The 21,502-nt window shown below is 41.9% G+C and overlaps 1 protein-coding gene across 1 annotated transcript in view; it reads right to left on the bottom strand.

Annotated features, from left to right (window-relative positions):
- The window catches only part of osbp2b (oxysterol binding protein 2b), a 47,990-nt gene that overhangs the window by 11,455 nt on the left and 15,033 nt on the right, over nucleotides 1-21,502 (bottom strand). Inside the window, exon 3 of the mRNA XM_078250738.1 lies at nucleotides 2,443-2,693. Within this exon, the coding sequence (XP_078106864.1) occupies nucleotides 2,443-2,693 (251 nt within the window). The remainder of the gene's footprint in view (nucleotides 1-2,442; nucleotides 2,694-21,502) is intronic.

Genomic DNA, 21,502 nt, shown 5'->3' with positions numbered 1-21,502 from the left:
AAACTAAAATGAAAAACCTTGATGTGTTCTCCAGCAATACTCATTTAGATGTTTGAGGATATAACTCTCTTTTGCTCAAAACAATGTATGGAAATCACAAAATATCTGACAGTAAAAACATCCAACCAATCTCTTACCTCCAGCAGTCTGTCATGAAGTGTCTAAACCGCAATGTCCGAGCCTCCGTTTAAATGTTAGAAGTGCATGTGATGTTGTGGTCCACTTCCTCAGACATAACCATGATATGAAACTCAACACCCAGTTAAAAAGTATAAAAGTTCCACTTTTTTTATGCTGAGTCTGGTACAAACGCAGACTGCATGTGACTTCCTTTGGGTGGAACATGGTTAGTAAAGGCTAAGACAAGTGAATGGGCATGCAGAAGGGGATTTGTAAGTAGGAGGTGGCATCAACAGATGCCGGTGTCAAATTAAAAAGTCTTGAATGAGTGATGTAGCAAAGAATACAATGAACTTGAGTTAAGTTCCATGTGATAAAATCACACAAACATGAAGTGGTAAGTGTGTAAAATGCATGTACACACAAACTGTCAAAAGCCTGGATTCAATGACACACGTGACAAGTTACATCACAACTACATGAACTAATGCAACCCTCTCCTCAGGCCAGGGTCAGATCACAAAGAGCATGCAGTTGTGTCTTGCCATTATGGCCTCCTTCTTCCCTCAACCCCTCCTCCTTTACTCCCTCCTTACATGTAGCCTAATTTTCTTTGGAACAGCACATGAAAACTACAGTTACATCCAAGTAAATGCCATAACAGTGGCTGAATATATGGCTGCAGAAATCCAAATACTTATATCTTACACTGCTTTCTGGTTTAAAGAGAACCCTTTACAATCCCAAAAATCACTACAGGGAGTTTGTGGCAGCACTTCTTTCGCACATTCTTGGCAAACCTAATGGCATTTTAATGAGTTAGGCAATTCAAGAGGGTCTATTTCATTACTTGTCCAGTAAGTTTCAATTTCCCATACCAATTAATAAAGAAAATGGATGACAGAGAGAAAGAAGATGCTCATTATGTAACGGCCTTTCGTATAATTTTAACGCAATCTAGATCTTACTTATTTCTGTTAACAAGCTGTATTAGCACATACTTGAGCATAATAGGAGTAATAATTTCCTACTGCCTGATTTCAACCTAATCTTACTTCAAAAGACTTGCAGTTTAACCACGACTGAATCTGACTAAGTATTTAACACCTTACAGCCAGACATTTCACAAAAAAAAATAAAATAAAAAATCGGTCAGGCGGCCATTATAGCAAAAATAAACATTCACTGCCACAATAATAAACAATTCTATCAACAAAGTGATCGAGAGAAGCGGGAAGAAAACACAAACCTTGTGTGATTGTCTGGTTTTAGTCAGAGCAGGTTTGTCTGTCTAACTGTAGTCCAGAAAGCTCTGACATTCCTCACCAGGCAGGGAGGGTCAAGGGTTTGAGAGGGGGGAACAGGGGCTATTCCTGTAGCTGCTGCTCCCCCCCACCCACTATCATATCTAGTATCACTCCTATCCTCAACTCTCCCTGAACTCTCATCCATGACTAAGTAAGGGTGAGGTGTCATTATACTGCAATATGTTATTTTAGAAAAGTATTTTTTTGTTCTTCCTGAGGTTTCTCTTCTTTTTTTGAATATTTTTTCTTGTAAGCGTTTACTTCAGAAATCATATAAAATAATACTAAGGATAGAGTTTCATATATGTTGTACAGATTGTAAAGCCTTTTGAAGAAAAATTGTCAATTTGTGATTTTTGGCTATTCAAATTGACAATTGATGTTGGTATTCTTAACAATACGTTAAAATTGAACACCCAAAAACAAGTTCACAACAATTTTTATGTACACAGTACCATGGATACGCATTGCTAAGCCTCTGTCATGATTGACAGGTTGACTTGTAGCCACGCCCCTATAGCATCCCCTGCTTTATGGTCAATTTTAAAATAAATTGGACCATAATTTATAAAATGAACATCATGCTGTATTGAAGAAGACTTGGAAGTAGCGATTAAGGCCATAAACTTATTTTGAAAATGTTTATTGTGGTAATAAATCAAGTGAGAAGTAGGGTCATTTTCAAGACTTCTATGGAAACAGACTTCTTTCTGCAACGAGTGAAGTCGCCCCCTGCTGGAAATTAGATAAAATGCAGGTTTAAGGCACTTCTGCATTGGCATCACTTCTCAGGCCTAGAAGCTTCCATTATTTTTGCAGTCTATGGTCTGGAACTACTTCTCTAAGCCTGCAGCTCACTGAGTCTCGTTTAAAATGCCACACTTTAAAGTGATCTTATCTTTCATCACTCACTAACCAGGGCATTATAGATGACTGGCATTCCTGTTACATTGATCATGCCGAAGCATGCTCACTACTGCTGTGTCTTAGAGGCTGGTCTGTCCCAATTACTTACATTGATCATAGCATTGGAAGTGATGCGGAAGAGGGTGGCTCGCTCATTGACTGCCTTGATCTTCTCCCCTCCTTCCACAGGGACTTTTAGACCCTCGAGTTCACTCAGGGAACGTTGCAGGGCTGCCCCGTGCTTGGCGATCAGGTCATTACATGTGCTGAGGTCATCAAGCTTGCTGACAAGTATCTTCAGGGTGCCCTGAATCTCGCTGCGGTCCGACTGGGATGTAGGCTCCTCGTCCCCCGAGTCATCTGAAGTGGAGAGGCAGAGGTCAAATATACACCATTTTGAACAAGAGACGATTATTGGTACTTGTACACCGGTAAATATCCACCTCCTCTACTGCTGAATGACCTCCGCTGACAAACCAAAGTTACACAACTCATAAAAATGACAGCCATAGTGGCCACAAAGTATGCTTTGGTGTTAAATTAAGTACATTTAACAGTGATTTACCACTGATGAAATTTGTGTTAATTAGGCCGTTAGTCAGATTTTACAGATGGTTTTATTTGATACACATAAGTACAACCATTAGACAGTGAAGCAAATATGACTGACTGTATGCAGAAATCCTTAGTAGCTTATCAAATGTAAATATAAGCTGTATCAGGGTATTTGAATACATACAGTTTATCCATACCCATGAGCCCTTGTGGTAGCAGCTGCCTTTTGACTATGATGTCACTAAAGAGAGGTTACTCGAGTTTAAAGAGAACATATGAGAACAGTGTTGCAGCGTCAGCCCTAAATCTCTCTCTCACACACACACACACACACACACACACACACACACACACACACACACACACAAAAAGACAGAAGTATACCAAGTATACCAGGTCCATAAACAGCCTTAAGACAATGTAAAAGGAACAAATCCAAGAAGGAAACAGAATTCCTGGTTTTCTGAACTAAACTAGATGTGAAATATTTGCACCTGTGATTCAAATCTATATTTATTCACACAGAAGAATGTTTACCAACATAAAAGTATCTCAACAATCCCACCAGAGGACTGACATAAAACTACTGCTAAAACGAAAAGAACCAGACAAGAAGAAGGAGCAGGAGGACATGAAGACAAATAAGGAAAATCAGGACAAAGAGGACACTGTTTATCTCAACAAGGACAATATATTTAAAAGTCCAATATATAATATATTTACTGTAATAAATCCAAAAATGACCCCAATGCGTCATCAGATATTAAAGACCCAGTGTGTAACGTGTTTAGTTGTTCATTATCAAAATCTGTGTTACCCGTTCACAAACTTGTCCTTTTTCATGAATATTTACCACCACCATCAATTCCAAGTATTCCTTTTGGCTTGAAATTTTACATTTGCGTTCACATGAACTGGGATATACGCTCCATATTCATGCGCCATCTTGAAATACGTTAGCCTGTAAGGGACATACAGGACATACTGCTCCGCCTTTCGTGTTTTCACTGTCACATGATAAACTGACAGGTGCTGCTAATGCTGCTAATGGGTATCGTAGCTTCCCAGCCCCGGCAAGTTTGAAGAAGGAAACATGGAGCACCACACGTATTCAAAATCCAAATTTCAGTAACAGCAGTCTTCTTCTTTGCCCAGAAAAAGAAAAAAGGAGATTGAAAAGAGCAAAAGACCGGCTTGTGAAGCCTACCGTAGCTGAAATACGTACTTTGAACTGCGTGGTGCGAGAGAGTTGATTGCGATATATGATCTCAACGCTAGATGGGAGAAATTCCTACACATTGGACCTTTAAGGAAACATGCTAAGTTGAAATACTATCTTTTCTGACAACAATGCTAATGCCAGTATTTTCTCCTTTTGAAATTTCCGTTCCGTGACGGAATTTCTGTTTTGGCCTGTTTCTTGTTATCAACTGCCCAGTTTGACAGCCAGGTCGGGTTGCCAGATATACCTGTAAAAACTTAAACCCAGCGCGCTACAGCTGTAACGTTATTACAGCCATGAAAGCAGCAAACAAACAGATTGGAGATGGATTCTGCCCGACCTAAAAAAAACCTGGATGTTTCTAACAGTTACATGACCAGAGACGTTACAAACCCCGGGTAAATATTGGAGTTGTTTTTGAAAGATGGACAGTTTGGGGCCCAAAAGGACGGCGAGTTGGCTAGCTCATTGTCCTCCTGAACAGGTAGCTAAGCATTAGCTTCAGGCTAATTTATCACGGCTACAAGGGACGGGCATTTTATGTCATTTCAACATTTGCGTACTCACATTGAATTATATAGCTAGAGTACCCGAGTTGGTTACTCGCAAAAACAAATTGAGACACAGCCAGTAAAGTGATCCCGACTGGTCCTGGCTAATGCCGCCATGCTAACCCTGCTAACTGCTAAATCGGGAAGAGAGGACCGTGAGTTTGCAGGGTGTTCAGCGATTGTTGCCGTAATTCTAAGCCAATAAAGTGTGTTCAGTCGGGTGGAGAGGACGGCAAGGTAGTTTTATTTTTAGCGGTTCTCACCGTAATTCTAAGCAGAGGAAATGTGTCTGTCCGTCGGGTGGAGAGGATGGCGAGGTTGTTGTGTTTTTAGCGGTTCCTACTGTAATTCTAAGCCGAAAAAAGTGTGCCTGTCAGATGGGTACAGAGCTCCGCGTGAGCACGGGCTTTTATGACTGTCAATATAGCCAGCATCTAACGTTAGCTACTCTGCTGTGCTGTGAAGTAATGTCTGGCTATGTGACACAAGTGTCTAGAAACGTTGTGGATGCTGTGGTCTCAGCCTGGCAACCTCCGTGAACTTCGAGTGTGGGGAGGAGGGGGCAGGGGAGACGACCATCTCCACTATTTTGAATTTGTACTGCAGTAACTATTTTAAACACTAGCTGTCAGTATTACATATTGCATCTTCAAAGGTTTGAGTGCAGAGAGACAGTCTCTTCATCCTGCTGAAAAGGTCTGTTATGTAGCTGATAGGAGAGACTGTCACAGTCTTGGTGAGAGGCTGCACTAAAGCAACACTTTCTTCTAAGAACATGGCAGCTGGCTGTGACCTCCCAGTGGAAGAGACTATCACTCTTGTCAAGCCTATTTACACCATGCAAGTATAACATGGATCTCTGCGTGGGGGATGCTGGTAGCCTGGCAGTCTCAGGAGGACTACATCATGTACCAGCAATATACAGAGTTAAATTTGACCGCGACCTGCTTTGGCCGGTGGAATGGCAAGCTCCAATGAGAAACAAGCAGCACAGAGATATCTCTGCAGTGGACTCATTATTAAGAAAAGCTGGTGCTTGACATCCAGAAACAATGCTCCAATTACAATGTTTTCAAATTTATTTTTGTCAAATGCAATGGCAGCACAGTAATATGAACAAGTTCCTCTAAGTGAGTAAAATTCTTTAGTCCTAGTTTTTGACACACTAGTCAAAGGAACCATGACAGCGTTAAGAGTAAATCCTATCAGATATACTGTACAATATATCCAATATATATTTTTGAGAGTAAAAAAAGTGTCAGTGGCACAGCAAAAACAATCAGTTGGTCTGTCTGCATGTCCACCACTTTGACTCAAGACTGTAATGTCTATTGGATGGATTGTAATGAATGTTGTGAAGGTATTCATGGTGCCCAGATAATTAATCCTAATGACTTTGGTGATCCCCTGACTTTTTATCTTGCGCCACCAAGGAGTTAGATATTTGTGTTTTTAAATAATTGTCTCAACAACTTTTAGATGGATTGTCATGAAATGTGGCTCAGACAGTCATGTCCTCCTCAGGATCAATTGTAAAACCTTGGTTGTTCCTGTGACTTTTTATCTAGCACCACCATCAGGTCAAAATTGTAATTTGTCCAATGGTTAAGTTTAAGAACAAATACCTGAAAAACTACTGACATTCTCATCATACTCTGCTGTAGTTTGGGTTTAGTGCTAATTAGAAGATGCTAAACATCAAACTAAGATAGTGAACATGGTTACACTAACACAACATTATACCTGCTAAACATCAGCATGTTAGCATCGTCAGTGAGAGCATGTTAGTAAAAGTCTACTGTACTTTAGCATCACATATAGTATATTGATCATAAATATTTGGGGGTGAAGTCCTCTTATCTTAAAAGGTAAACAGAACTAAGATGAGTGAGGGAAGAAAGAAACCAGGTGAGGGTGTGCAAGGGGAAGAAAGAGAAGGTAAGAAAAAGAAAAACTCTCACCATGTTTGCATTCCTGGGCATCCATTTTCACCCAAAGGTAACCAAAGTTTAGCCAGGAGGAAGCAGCACACACACACTGAGCCTCAAGCCTCAGAGATAATGTGTGAACATGTTGAAAAGGCTTTCAGAGAGACAACAGTCTGGCCCTTAGAAGGGACAGACCAAAACAAAACAGTCCAGCCAAAGGTCAACCCAGCAGTCTTACAGCTACAACAACCCCTAAAAGGGAACAAAGATCAAAAATCCATCCATCCACCCACTGGCCAGCAATAGAGTAGGAATGAAATTATACTGAATTTCAATAAAGTCACTGGTCGAGAGACAGGCAGCTGCAGTGCAAAAGAAAGCAATAGACAATGAAAGAGGTGAGTAAGTCCAGAGAGAGTCTGAGAGGATAATGAAATAAGCCTTAGATTGATAAAGTGTGACTATGGCAGAGAAGCTTTAAACAGATAGCATTAAGTTAGTTGACAAGTTGATAGGTATTTTTCAACTTCCTCCCACGAGGCAACGATAAGCCTGCCTCAAATCACATTTGATTGGATAAATGTATGTATATGCCCTAAAGTTCAAAATGAATCATCCAAAATATTATAACGTTTTACAAGAGGAGAAAAGAGGAAGTTTCATGTAAAAATACATATTTTGACATACATTTGTCATATGATAAACAATTGACACAAGGACACAGAATTAGAACTGTGCACAGTAAATCTGAAATGCCAGAAACCAGCAAATTGGTTCTTTGCAAACTTCTTGCATAACAGGCATGTCTATACACAACAGGCCATTGAAGTGAAAGTTACTGTGCATAACCCCTTTGGAGACAGTAGTGGTTAAAGTGAGGTTAGGTATTTCATGGTTTGTTAAGAGTGTGCAGGGTGCAACAACTTCAGTTAAAGGAAGGACATCATGCGTCCTGTCATCAAGTTTCTTCAAATTCTTATAAGCTGTGGATCAATACGGAGCAGACGGAGAGTGATCATAGTAACCCCCTCAATGAAGTTAAACAACAGCATGAGACTATTTTCTGTTCTGAAGGAAAACCAAGGTTACTGTATGGCAATTTCACTACTGACTGAGCTATAAAGAAAACTCAAACCAGTGCTCTGCAACATATTTTCATTTGAGAGTGTGAAATTACCGAGCGGAGTCTAAATAAGATAGATAACATTAGGACAATATGCAGTATGTTAGATGGACACTGGGTGGTGTTTAGACATTTCAGAGGTGCTTTGCAGAAAAAAATAAGTGTCACATGGGACATATGCACATGCATGTATATGTTCCTATGGAGAGCATTGAACACATTTTAAATAGCAGTGGATTGACTCAAGATGACAACTATTTCCAATGTTAAATGATGATGTACAGTTAGGGCGTTTAAGTGTAAACTAAAACACATGGCTAAGTAAAGACATTTGCAGCACTGCAGTGAAGCCTTGCTCCTATTATTCACCCTCATTCTGCCAATGAGTTCAGCAGCTCTAAGCAATGCCACTTAAAAATAAACTGGCACATGTACCGGGGCACATTTGTTAAGAAGGGACTCTGCTTACAGCATGTCACCTGCAAATCTAATTATCTTTCCTAAACCTCACTGAAATAAGTTGTGAGCTGCAAGAACAACAATTTGGCTGTTGGCTCTACTGCACAGACACCCTTCAACGACAAAGAGAAACCATGACACAAAGCTTTCTTCGATCTAAAACGAAGCCTCCGCAAGTATGTCAGAAATGTCCTTTCTGTAATGTCCGTTTGGTTTACTGAGCCAGATCCATATAGGATCGATAAATGTCAAGCACTACCTGACGAGTTTGATTACTGGAGATGAAAACCCTTTAACCTAAACATATTCCATCAACTGTATATCGCTCACACCTGGAATAAAAAGTGAAGGCTGGGTTTTACAATACAACTGTGTCAATAAATATCCTATCTATGCAGTCTGTGCATCAGTGTCACTGCCTAGCTCGCCCCCTCCCATTTCCAACCCCCTCTTTCCCAACAGCAGTTGTGGATGGACGGCTCTACGTAGTGAAGTCGACACCACGAGGCAAGGCCAGGAGCCCATTACCATGCCAGTCATGCCTCAAGAGCACTCTACCTTGCCCCTTCCCCCACAGTCCACCACCTCGGAGAACGCCCTGCATCGACACAAATGCACATCTGTTTCCAGTTCCCAGCATGTTTCTACTGAGCCCTCCTACTCAAAAGATGAGGATATAATTTAAGCAAATATCTGTGTCTGAGACAAGATGTGATACACGTTTACAGGTCATAGCTCATCAAATCACAACATCTCAACACGTAAACACTGATCCATCTTCCATCCATCCACAGCATGTGCATACTGGAGCTTCTTCTCCCTTCAGGCCTTCCTCATCTTGCATCTCAGCGTTCAGCGCAAAAGAGTGAGGGAGGTAGAGAGAAGCAGGAGAATAAAATGTGGGAGAGTATAATTGGGAGAGCAGTAGTCTCTCTGCCGTCCCACTGTCAGGGCTCGTTCTTTCTGCTCATCCCTGAGGACAGGCTGTCAGAACAGTGGAGCCAGGCCTCCAGCTGACAAGACGTCACCCTGTGGCAGAAAGACGTGGACGTCAACCAGCCCCTGCACATGGGAGAAATATCTTGCCCCTCTGGATTAAAGATGGTATTTGAACATACTGAAATGCCTTATCAGAGGGCGAACTAGTGGCAAAAAAGAGTCAGATACTGAGAGTCACTGTGGTGCTGTGAACTATTATTAAAATGTGGTACTTTGTTATCCTTTAGCTGTTATCTTTTTTTTTTTTTTTAAGATTAGTTTTTGGGCTTTTCCGCCTTTAATTTGACAGGACAGCTAGGTGAGAAAGGGGAGAGAGAGGGGGAAGACATGCAGGAAATAATCACAGGTCGGATTTGAACCCTGGACCTCTGCGTCGAGGCATAAACCTCTCAGTATATGTGCGCCTGCTCTACCACTGACCAACCCGGCCACTTTGGCTGTTATCTTTTGGCTTTAACCAAATGTACACCTATTCAGACACAGTAAAAAGGTAAGAGTCAACTTGTCACACCACAATATTGCATACATACTGTGAAATAGTTTCTACCTGTGGTTGGAAAATATTTCTTTAAGCATTGACAGCAAAGAGAGAGGGGGATGAGTGTTTTGCAGCTGACTGTTTTGATGGAGTGTGCATGAAAAAGAGAATGAATGAGAAGATTATAGAAACAGAAGAGGGAACAAGGTAGATGAAGAGCGAAGATGCGTCCCAGGGGAGGGCAGTGTAATCCTGGCCAGTAATTGCTAACTCCATTTGGCTCCATACGTCCCCTGAGATACAGCACAAGGAGACAAACAGAGGAGACAGCAGGTTAAACCCAGTAACATGGCGCTCAGCTTTCCACAAGCAAATGAGAAACTGTGCAGAGCAACTCATCACTGTCCCCAAAGCTCTGCAGTACAGATCTGGCAGTGTATCCAATCGAACACGCTCAGAAAGCGGCAAACAACAAAAGGAAAGATTAAAAGCAAACTGCAGCAACTAAACAATGAGTTTAATTCAGTAGCATTTTATAATGTGCTTGGGATAGACAAAAAGATAAACGATCAGACTGCTGACTACTAAGCTGTAGATTTATATTCTGGTGTGCTGAGTAAGTTTTATGAATTCCCAGCTGGAGCATCAAACCTGAGAGAGGAAAATGGCTCTTGCTTACTGCATAACTCCTACAGTCTGAAGGTTGAGGTCATTAATTATACTACAACCTTAGAATACTAACTGAGCTCATCTACACAGGCAACTGTAACAGGATTTCCAGGAAATTACTGCAGTAATAAATACATTTGCTCTATAGAGACAATGACTCACAAGCAAACAGTGAAGCCTGTTACCATCTGAAACAGTATGCAGTGATCTATTCATTGTCTGATGTACACTATATTTATGAGAGAGTTTTCATCATTGGAAGGCAAAGAGCTTAATTAAAACCCACTAGTAAGCATTAATTAATTGAATGCATGCTCACACAAGTTTATTCTATATTTAGATGCATGCAAACAGCTGCTCAGGCTGTGAGAGGAGGAGGTCTGTCAACAGCTGCCCTGGTTCATGTAAACTTGTTTATAAAAAGTTTATTAATGTTTTTGAAAGACATGTCTCATTGACAGAGGTACAGTGTCAGGTGCAGCTCAACAGCATAGTGCACATCTTCCAGTCTTAAATTATTCGGTTTTGTGTTGTAATTTTAGTAGCCTATTCGCTCATAAACTTGCACATGTTCACACACAAACAATACAACAACACATCCCTGACATGCAATATTATAGCTCACTTAAAAGGGATAATCTTTAACATTTTCTTGAGATCAACTCGTTTTTTTAATATTATATATATATATATATATATATAAATAATTTGACTCTAGCTATGAAGTTCATGCATGAATACTAGCTTCAGAAGGCATAATCCTACTCAAATATATTCTAGGATGATATTAACCATGAGATGATACAAATCTTTCAAATGTCAGAGATTTTACCACACAGTTTATTCTATGGTAGCTCTCCCTGTAATATCTGTCAATAGCCGTTTTGTATTTTGGTCAAAATTGGCAATGAGCAGGATTGCTTTAATGCAATACTGAATTTAGATTTAGAATTTTTGCATTAATGTAATGAAATACCTTAATTGGTGAAATATTTAATTCACTGGCCAATACATCCAATACAGACATTCCTGTATTCATATTTTATACATAGACTGTTTACCAATTGATATCTGGAAGATTGTATGTATCTCATAGCTTTATTGCAATATAGAATTACATTACAAAGAGTAATTTATCCATATCGCAAGCACTGCAATGACAATTTTAACTCGACAAAACTTAGCAAGCTAGTTCTGAAAGCATTTTGATCTCCTATTTGACAGTCCATGCTGCTGTTGAGTTACGGTCACCCTCTCTCATTGAACACCCTGATAATGTGAAAAGATTTAGCAAGATCCTAATCCATGGGTCAGTAACCCGGGAACACAGCAAGATCGTGATCTATCATGCTAATTGTCCCGGTGCCAGCGCTGCAAGATAATAAGCCATGAGGGTAGCCATCAAACCAAAAAAGAGCCTTCACAGAGCAGTTGTACAGGTGTCTCTAAAGTACTCTTAAGTTATGTGCATTCATATTTGAAAAATTTAAAATGATGAGCGCATAGCAGGAGCTCCAGGGGCTGAGCCTGTGCTCTGACCCGTCTTACAAAATGCTTACAGGATGGGTGTATTTTTAACTAAGGAAGGATAAAAGTAAAATGTCAACTGTCTGTGAACACTGACAAGAGTTTTCATGTTCAGTCTCAGAGCAGAAACACAGACATACCTCACTAAGAAGTGATTATCAAAGTGATGTGGAATCTCACGCGTCACAAACCACTCACAATAGTTCTGTTCATCACAGCAGCCCAAGAGTACACCAACATATTTCCACTGGGTAAGAGAACATTTCATTGCCTGACTGCAGATGCCACTGATTATCAATGACTCAACCTTCAGCTTCATGAATAAATATATATTTTTTATGCACAGGGACTAATGCTTCTATTAAAAAATAGATGCAAATGGGGTGATGTGAACGGCCAGACCAGGTCTACAAAATATGGCAAAAGTGTACACACTTTCTGGGATCAATACAGTACAAAAGGCAGACAGACATTCTCTGTAGGTGTATTAGTCATTTTAACAAGGATATAGTAGATATATGCCCATATGACTATCACAACTGAAAGATTACTTAAATTTAATTAGACAGAAGTCTCAAACTGTTTTAGAGGCTTGGCATAGCAATCAGGTTTATTATCATTAAGAATTCATCCTTACATAAAGTAACTTCATGCCTCTCTGGAAGCTTTCTTATACTACTTCCTCTATTTTTCACAAATCCCAAATCCTGGCTAAAACTGAAGCACTGCCTTCATGAGTTCATGGCTGTCAAACAGATATGATTGTTTGGCATGTGTGCTTTATCATGGGGAGCTGCAACATTGTACAGCATCTTATTATCCAGGCTGCTTTATTTGTTACTTTTTTCAGCAGTGGCCCAGTTGGAACAGTGAGCTCTCCAATTTACTGAGCTTTACTATTGTTTACTGAACTCTGCATACGTAATTTACATTAATCAGAAAAGCTTTATTGCCAAGTACGTTTTTTACACATACAAGGAATTTGTTTTGGTGTTGTTGGTGCATCTCACACATTCTCTAAATAGAATATAAACAATATTAGTATAAGTAAATGTACACAGTATGTATTAAATAAAAAAAATATAATAAATAAAATAAATAAAAGTAAAAATAAAAAAGGAGCAGTACAGCAGAGTGAGTACAGCGGCATATAGAGCCAGAGGTGTCAGGGTGGGTTCTGTGCCTTGTTGATAAGACTAGTGGCAGATGGGAAAAAACTGTTCTTGTGGCGTGAGGTTTTAGTCCTGATGGACCTCAGCCTCCTGCCAGAGGGGAGTGGCTCAAAGAGTTTGTGGCCGGGGTGGGAGGGATCAGCCACAAGTTTTCCAGCACGCTTCAGAGTCCTGGTGGCGTAAAGGTCCTGGAGCGGCGGCAGATTGCAGCCAATCACGTTCTCTGCTGACCGAATGACACGCTGCAGTCCGCCCTTGTCCTTGGCAGTGCTAGCAGCGTACCAGATGGTGATGGAGGATGTGAGGATGGACTCGATGATGGCTGTGTAGAAGTGCACCATCATTGTCTTTGGCAGGTTGAATTTCTTCACCTGCCGCAGGAAGTACATCCTCTGTTGTGCTTTCTTGATTAGGGAGCTGATGTTCCCAATTGAGATCTTGGGAGATGATAGTTCCCAGGAAGAGCAAAGACTCCACAGTGTCAATTGTGGAGCCACAGAGGGTGATGGGGGTAGGTGAGGCTGAGTACTTCCTGAAGTCCACAACCATCTCCACTGTCTTTAGAGCGTTGAGCTCTAGATTGTTTTGTTTGCACCAGGTCACCAGGTGGTCAGCCTCCCACCTGTAGGCGGACTCGTCTCCATCAGAGATGAGTCCGATGAGGGAGGTGTCGTCCGCAAACTTCAGAAGCTTGACAGACTGGTGACTGGAGGTGCAGCTGTTGGTGTCCAGGGAGAAGAGCAGAGGGGAAAGAACACAGCCCTGGGAGGATCCGGTGCTGATGGTCTGTGAGTCGGAGACGTGTTTCCCCAGCTTCACATGCTGCTTCTTGTCAGACAGGAAGTCAGTGATCCACCTGCAGGTGGAGTCAGGCACGCAGCTGGGAGAGCTTCTCCTGAAGCAGAGCCGGGATGATGGTATTAAAGGCAGAGCTGAAGTCCACAAACAGGATCCTGGCGTAGGTTCCTGCGGAGTCCAGGTGCCAGAGGATGTAGTGGCCAAGTTGACTGCATCGGCTACAGACCTATTGGCTCTGTAGGCAAACTGCAGGGGGTCCAGGAGGGGGTCAGTGATGTCTTTGAGGTGTGAAAGCACAAGGCGCTCAAAGGACTTCATAACCACAGCGGTCAGGGCGACAGGTCTGAAGTCATTAAGTCCTGTGGTCCTTGGCTTCTTGGGAACAAGGATGATTGTTGAGGTCTTGAAACAGGCTGGCACGAGACATGTCTCCAGTGAGGTGTTGAAAATGGTGTTCTACCAAGAACTGGTCTTTATTTTGATTGGTACCAACAGAGTTAGATGCTTGGATTGTAGGCTCTTATGTACAATCATATAGTTAATCTTTGTTTAGTGTATCTATTTGTTACTTGTACTACAGCTAAATTAATTAGTTGTTATGGTCATGGATACAATGTACAAGTGGTTCTAGAAAAAGTTTAGTAACCGTTTAACAGTTTTTAAATGTCAATCGATTTAAAACGGGGGATTCACAACTTTTTTAAATGTAGTAGCCAATTTGAAACGCGGGTGAAAGCTACTCATTTTGTCTTATCAGGGTTAAACTGTTCTTTTTCCACTTGCCCGGTCAAATCAAATAATTCAACAAGCATTCTCCGATGTGGACAAGGGATTGGGGGTAAGAGAATGAAATAAGAGGGTTATTATATTTACTTGCCCAAAGTTGCGTTTTACTTTGCCATCGGGCAACCTTTATTGTTGAACCCTAATTATATTACTAGTTACATTTATTCACATATCATACCAAAACAGGTTTTTAATTCAAATTTTAAATTTCAACATGTCAAACACAATGTATCTCTTTGGAGGCAACGTCAGTATAAACCCAAGTGTTTATACACTAAGATCAAAGCAATTTTATAGTTGAATAATACCACTGACATACAGGATGTTCTTTTGACACTATAAGAGAACAGCTAGTACTATAGTATATTGTCCTTGGAGGATTTCAGATGATTGGATCGATGTCCAAAAGTTGTGATATTTTGGTTTCGGCTCATTTTCTTCTTCTGTGTAAATCACATCCTAACATTCATATTGCAGAGAGTGTGCAGAAGCCTACCATGAAAAGCCTTAAAACAACATAGCCTATACCACCTATGCCAAACTTATTTCAGTGAACACAGTGAGGAGATGAGAGCCCCAGGCTTAAGAGCACAGCTGTTCAACTCAACATTGTCCAACTCTGCCATGGGCAAAAAAAGGATAGATGAAGTGAGAGAGGTGGAAAGGTAGAATAGGATGGGCAGAGACAGTGAGGGGAAATGTGATAGTTAACGCATTTCTTCATTGTTTCTCCCAAGGTACATATTCATATATACAGTACATACAACATGACTTATACTGTATAGGATAGTATGCTATTAACCTGCCATGAGCAGTTATAGAATGTTGTTTTGATCTATGCAAAATCCTTCACCATTTGGACATGTTATGCAGGCTAGTAATGCCTGTAGTCCTTAGTTAATGCTCTCACCACTCTACTTGTCCTGTTGTAACACTTGCACTTAAGGACCCTGGGAAATACAGCATGTCGCATTCTGTTGGTCAAAAGAATTCAACACGCATAATATGCAAACTCAGATGCACGTTGCCAACACAACACTTAGGCCTGGCAGGCTCCGACTCATCCATATGCAAATGTAAGGTGGAGCAGGCGCAAAGAAGAGAGGGGAAATGAGTCTGAGCGAGAGCAGCACAGGAGAAATAAAGGTAAGAGGGAAGGAGACTGCATGCAGTGAGGAGTGCAGGAGAGAGGACACACTGCTCTTTTTACAGCATGGGCGCTGCATTGTTGAGGGAGGCTGCAGAGATGTGAGCATCCATGGCGACAGATGACAGATGCCGAAGAGAGAGGATGGAAGATGGATGGATGGAGGGATGACAGCTACCTCTCAGACACACGATGAGGAAGAGATAGCAGGATAAGGAAGGTTTTGTCATTGAACAGATGAAGAGGAGTGTGACAGCTCCATGCTAATGTCTTATAGGTTTAGCCATAGCTATACTGACCCTGGTTGACTTTACCCAGGCAGCCCGAGTTGCAGAGGGAGCGGACCATCCCCGGCTCCCAGCAGCTCCGACCCTTCATCCCACTCTCTGCAGGCCTGATCCCACTCCACGCTCCCTGAGACGCAACGCTGCCCTGGGCCACTACATATTCCCAGCGAGGGGGGGGGCAGAGGCAGCGGCTTTCCCTGTTCAGCATTGCAGCGTGCAGGCACATACATGCATACTCACACAAGTACATACAGTAAACAGACAGGGGAGCGATGCAGGTGCTCCCTCGTGTAATTCCTATCTTCTCACGTGCATTTCTTCCCTTTCTTCCGGAAACACATGCGCACTCAGGATACACACATTCACAAAGCTCGGCACATTTACAATTCTCCTCCACATGCTTCTCTCAGTGCAGTGCAGATTGGAGATGGAGGGAGGGAGAGAGAGAGTGAGTGAAGCAGAGAGGAGATGGGACTCGGCAGCCAGCAGTCATCAACACAACTAAGACCAGAATGCATTGCTTCCTCTCTGTTACCTCCTCCCTGACAGAAAAAGTCAACTATTTTAGAAAAGCGAAATGGCAGAGATGGTATTAAGTAAAGGCTATGTCACTCGAAATGACACCACAAGGAGCTTATGTATGTATGATGAGACATGAAAATATATCAGAAGTTTCTTTTTCATTATTATCTATTTTATTATTAACTGGTGGTGCCATTAGACCAAGGGCAGAAGGTCAAATAAAACATCCTTCAATAAAATGTCTATTTCCACTCACTCCGATTGATGTGTCCTTCTGTTATCCTCTGTCAGAATCTCTTTATCGTGCTGAACAACAGCCACCGATTGACCTCTTCAAATCTGACCTCCCACAGACAGATCAGTGTCACTGTTCCAATACAGCACAAGTCATACTGTAGTTAGCCCTGGACTGCAATAACAAGCCTCACTCCCTCCCTTTTCAAAGCAGGGGAAGGTCATCATTCCAATATTACTGACAGTGTACATATCACACTGTACTGTAACTCAAGGACACCGAGAGTTAACTGTGGGCTTCTGTGAACACACTGTACATTACACCAATTCTAGGTCGGACAGGCCTATTATATATTGTTTATTTACTTTCAGCTGTATCCCATTGGACAGTATAATCATATCCTGTTATCAATTTACAAATTTCTGCTAGTCAAATTAATGATTTAGAGCAAGCTATAAAATCTCTCTCTCTCTCTCTCGATTATGTTACTGTGATCGTGGTTTATCAATATCTAAAAATATCTTTAATATTATCGTGATAGAAATTTCAGGCATATCATCTAGACCTAAGGCTGAACAATGAACCAAATGTATCAACTTACTAGTATTGTGAAGCCCCTACAAAGCTAAATATACTCTCAATTCAGTTTTCAATAAATAATCTGAATATCATAAATTTTGAATAACAACAACCAATGACATCTAACTGTCCTTCCAACCAACGAATCAGCTCAAACTGTAGAAGTCCAACATCTTTAACTGGTTATGTATAACTAATCCAGACAAACGTATAAAAGTGAGCCAGCACAAGAAAGTAGGTCATGTACTGAGGTGTATTTAAAAAAAAAGAAATCATAGCCATAGCCTTAACATACTCTTTAGGGTGTTATTAACAATAATCATTATATTGTAGTTGGTCAGAACACTCTACACCTTGGCTAATTGTGTGATTAGGCAAAGGAAGGCAGCCTCTCCCTAATCACAAATCTATTTTTTACACTGAAAACAGCTTACATATATCAGTAATGCTATTAATATCTCTGGGCCATGGCTTTAAGAAAAGCATGGGATGTCACGGTTTCATGATGCAACACCAATTCCTTCTCCAATGGCCAACAGCATGGATAAAATACGAATTAGGCTGTATACACAGTATACCAAGTCCAACCCTGCCTTTATTGAAAACTGCTGCAGTATCACATGAAGCGCGGCTGTACAATCTGTGTTGCAGTAATTCTGTAAAATATCTGATAACAGCAAAAACAGGTAACGGGAGGGCTGATGTGAACTGTAAGTGAGGTGAGAGAAGTGCTGACAGGGAAAGATTGTTGGACTGTAAATAAATAACATCCCCTAAATGTCCCGGGGCATGTTCGAAGGGGGCGTCGAATCATGAAACCTTAATTTCATACTTGACCATCATCATTTCTTTTCTTCAATACTTTAACCATGCAAAGAGAGCCAAAACCTGAATGGTCAAAACAGCAGGCTTTGTGTGATGCATCTGGGGTCTTTTTAGGGTGTATTAAGTTGTTTAAACAGTCTTTTTCATATCTTGTTTTCAGCTATTACTCTTAATGTTACTCACTTTGAGCTGCATTTTGTGTATGAAATTATTACCATTATTATCTATGGATTAAACTGAGATAAATAAAGTCATTGTTGTGGTGCTGAATGGCCTGTTAAAACTGAAATACTGCTGTAATCGTTAAACTACTAAATGTCGCAATTATTAAGTAGGACACATAATTATACACTAATATATACATAATTATAGTTATGAAAAATGACATCTAAATTATATTTACACCATTTTCCTTTTAGAAGTTGAAACATTAGAAGAAAAACAGCACCCTAAATTTATAAATATAGGTGACTCCAATCTATACAATATCATCTCCATACGCAGGACCTAGTTTTAAAAACAATCTGGACACTGGAGTGAAACTAAGTTGCACCGGACGCTGTTGACCTCAACTGAGGAGGTAATAGGGCGGTGGAAGGAGCACTTTGAGGAACTCCTAAATCCGACTAATACGCCCTCTATGGTAGAGGCAGAGCTGGAGGATGAGGGGGGATTGGCATCAATTTCCCTGGTGGAGGTTGCTGAGGTAGTTAAACAACTCCACAGTGGCAAAGCCCCAGGAATTGATGAGATCCGTCCAGAAATGCTTAAAGCTCTGGGTGTGGAGGGGTTGTCTTGGTTGACAAGCCTCTTCAACATTGCGTGGAAGTCTGGGACAGTGCCTAAGGAGTGGCAGACCGGGGTGGTGGTTCCCCTTTTTAAAAAGGGGGACCAGAGGGTGTGTGCCAATTACAGGGGTATCACACTTCTCAGCCTCCCCGGTAAAGTCTACTCCAAGGTGCTGGAAAGGAGGGTTCGGTCGATAGTCGAATCTCAGGTTGAAGAGGAACAATGCGGATTCTGTCCTGGTCGTGGAACAACGGACCAGATCTTTACTCTCGCAAGGATCCTGGAGGGAGCCTGGGAGTATGCCCAACCAGTCTACATGTGTTTTGTGGATCTGGAGAAGGCGTATGACCGGGTGCCCCGGGAGATATTGTGGGAGGTGCTGCGGGAGTACGGGGTGAGGGGGTCCCTTCTCAGGGCCATCCAATCTCTGTACGACCAAAGCGAGAGCTGTGTCCGGGTTCTCGGCAGTAAGTCAGACTCGCTTTCAGGTGAGAGTTGGCCTCCGCCAGGGCTGCGCTTTGTCACCAATCCTGTTTGTAGTATTTATGGACAGGATATCGAGGCGTAGTCGGGGTGGAGAGGGGTTGCAGTTCGGTGGGCTGGGGATCTCATCGCTGCTTTTTGCAGATGATGTGGTCCTGATGGCATCATCGGCCTGTGACTTTCAGCACTCACTGGATCGGTTCGCAGCCGAGTGTGAAGCAGCTGGGATGAGGATCAGCACCTCTAAATCGGAGGCCATGGTTCTCAGCAGGAAACCGATGGAGTGCCTTCTCCAGGTAGGGAATGAGTCCTTACCCCAAGTGAAGGAGTTCAAGTACCTTGGGGTCTTGTTCGCGAGTGAAGGGACAATAGAGCGGGAGATTGGTCGGAGAATCGGCACAGCAGGTGCGGTATTACATTCAATTTATCGCACCGTTGTGACGAAAAGAGAGCTGAGCCAGAAGGCAAAGCTCTCAATCTATCGGTCAGTTTTTGTTCCTACCCTCACCTATGGTCATGAAGGCTGGGTCATGACCGAAAGAACAAGATCCAGGGTACAAGCGGCCGAAATGGGTTTCCTCAGGAGGGTAGCTGGCGTCTCCCTTAGAGATAGGGTGAGAAGTTCAGTTATCCGTGAGGAGCTCGGAGTAGAGCCGCTGCTCCTTTGCGTCGAAAGGAGCCAGTTCAGGTGGTTCGGGCATCTGGTAAGGATGCCCCCTGGGTGCCTCCCTAGGGAGGTGTTCCAGGCACGTCCAGCTGGGAGGAGGCCTCGGGGGAGACCCAGGACTAGGTGGAGGGATTATATCTCTAACCTGGCCTGGGAACGCCTCGGGATCCCCCAGTCGGAGCTGGTTAATGTGGCTCGGGAAAGGGAAGTTTGGGGTCCCCTGCTGGAGCTGCTACCCCCGCGACCCGACCCCAGATAAGCGGATGAAGATGGATGGATGGATGGATGATCCATGCCAAAAGACCACATTATGCTAGACACTGTGCTGCCTCACTGTCACTCATGCAACAGAAGACCACTTGCGTGAAAAAACCAGAAAGACTATCGACTGCGGTGAAATACAAGCTGAAACTGAGGGCTCCTAATGGACTGATGCATCTCCTCGAAAACAACCAGCTTATCCAAAGGAGGTAGAAGATCTTTAATTTAAACACAATATGTAAGAGTTAAGAGTACTTGCTTCCTGTATCAGCCTGCACTGGTTCATAGTAGAGAAACCATGCATCAAGTTGATGATTTAGTTATCACAAGACACAACACTTCATGTCAATGCCCCAAGCAGCAGAGTGAAATTACAGCTGACTCTCAAAATGCTGGGGCAATTAATCATCCATCCCTGAGTGCACTTAGTCATCACTGACAAATAAACTCGAGAACATGTAGCACCTTTGTGTGGCAGCTGTTGGTGTGGGCACTGTAAGAACCTCTGTGAGTGGTACTTTTAAAATGTTGATGCTTAAGGGGTCTGCAGAAATATCCCTGCACATGTCTTAAAACATGTAGAAGTAATGGTAAAAATATTTTTCTCATTCATATGCAAATAGAGCTCAACAGTCTCGCCCCTCCTCCGAGAGACCTTGGGTTCCGGAAGTAAATTTCCCATTCATTTCTCCCATTGACGTCTGGAAAAATCTGTATATAAAGAGTTTTAGACCATGCCTTAGGCTAACCAGCTATGACGTGACTCATAAGCATACAACATATATTTGACTGAAAAAACGAACTGAAAATCCAAAAAAATAAAAGGTCAAAAAGGTACAAGACTGTGTACATAGTTTCATTATCAAGCGAAGGAACTACTCATCCCATAAACCACCGCGCACCACTGAATAAAGGAAGCTACGTTAGTTTAGCTAACAGCTAATTCGGCTAACCGCTAGCTGAGACAGCATGTAATAACTTTAAAAGACCCTCAAAATAAAACATGAAAATAACCGTTAAACTATATAACAGCTGTTACATCAGCTGTAGCCTGCTTTACCCAGTGTTTAGTTTGAGTTAACGTTATTTTAGACTGAATCAAGCTGT

Source organism: Sander vitreus, chromosome 5, assembly GCF_031162955.1.
Source record: "Sander vitreus isolate 19-12246 chromosome 5, sanVit1, whole genome shotgun sequence".
Lineage (NCBI taxonomy): Eukaryota > Metazoa > Chordata > Actinopteri > Perciformes > Percidae > Sander > Sander vitreus.
The sequence above is the reverse complement of the archived record's forward strand: the minus strand, read 5'-3'. Positions and strand labels throughout refer to the sequence as shown.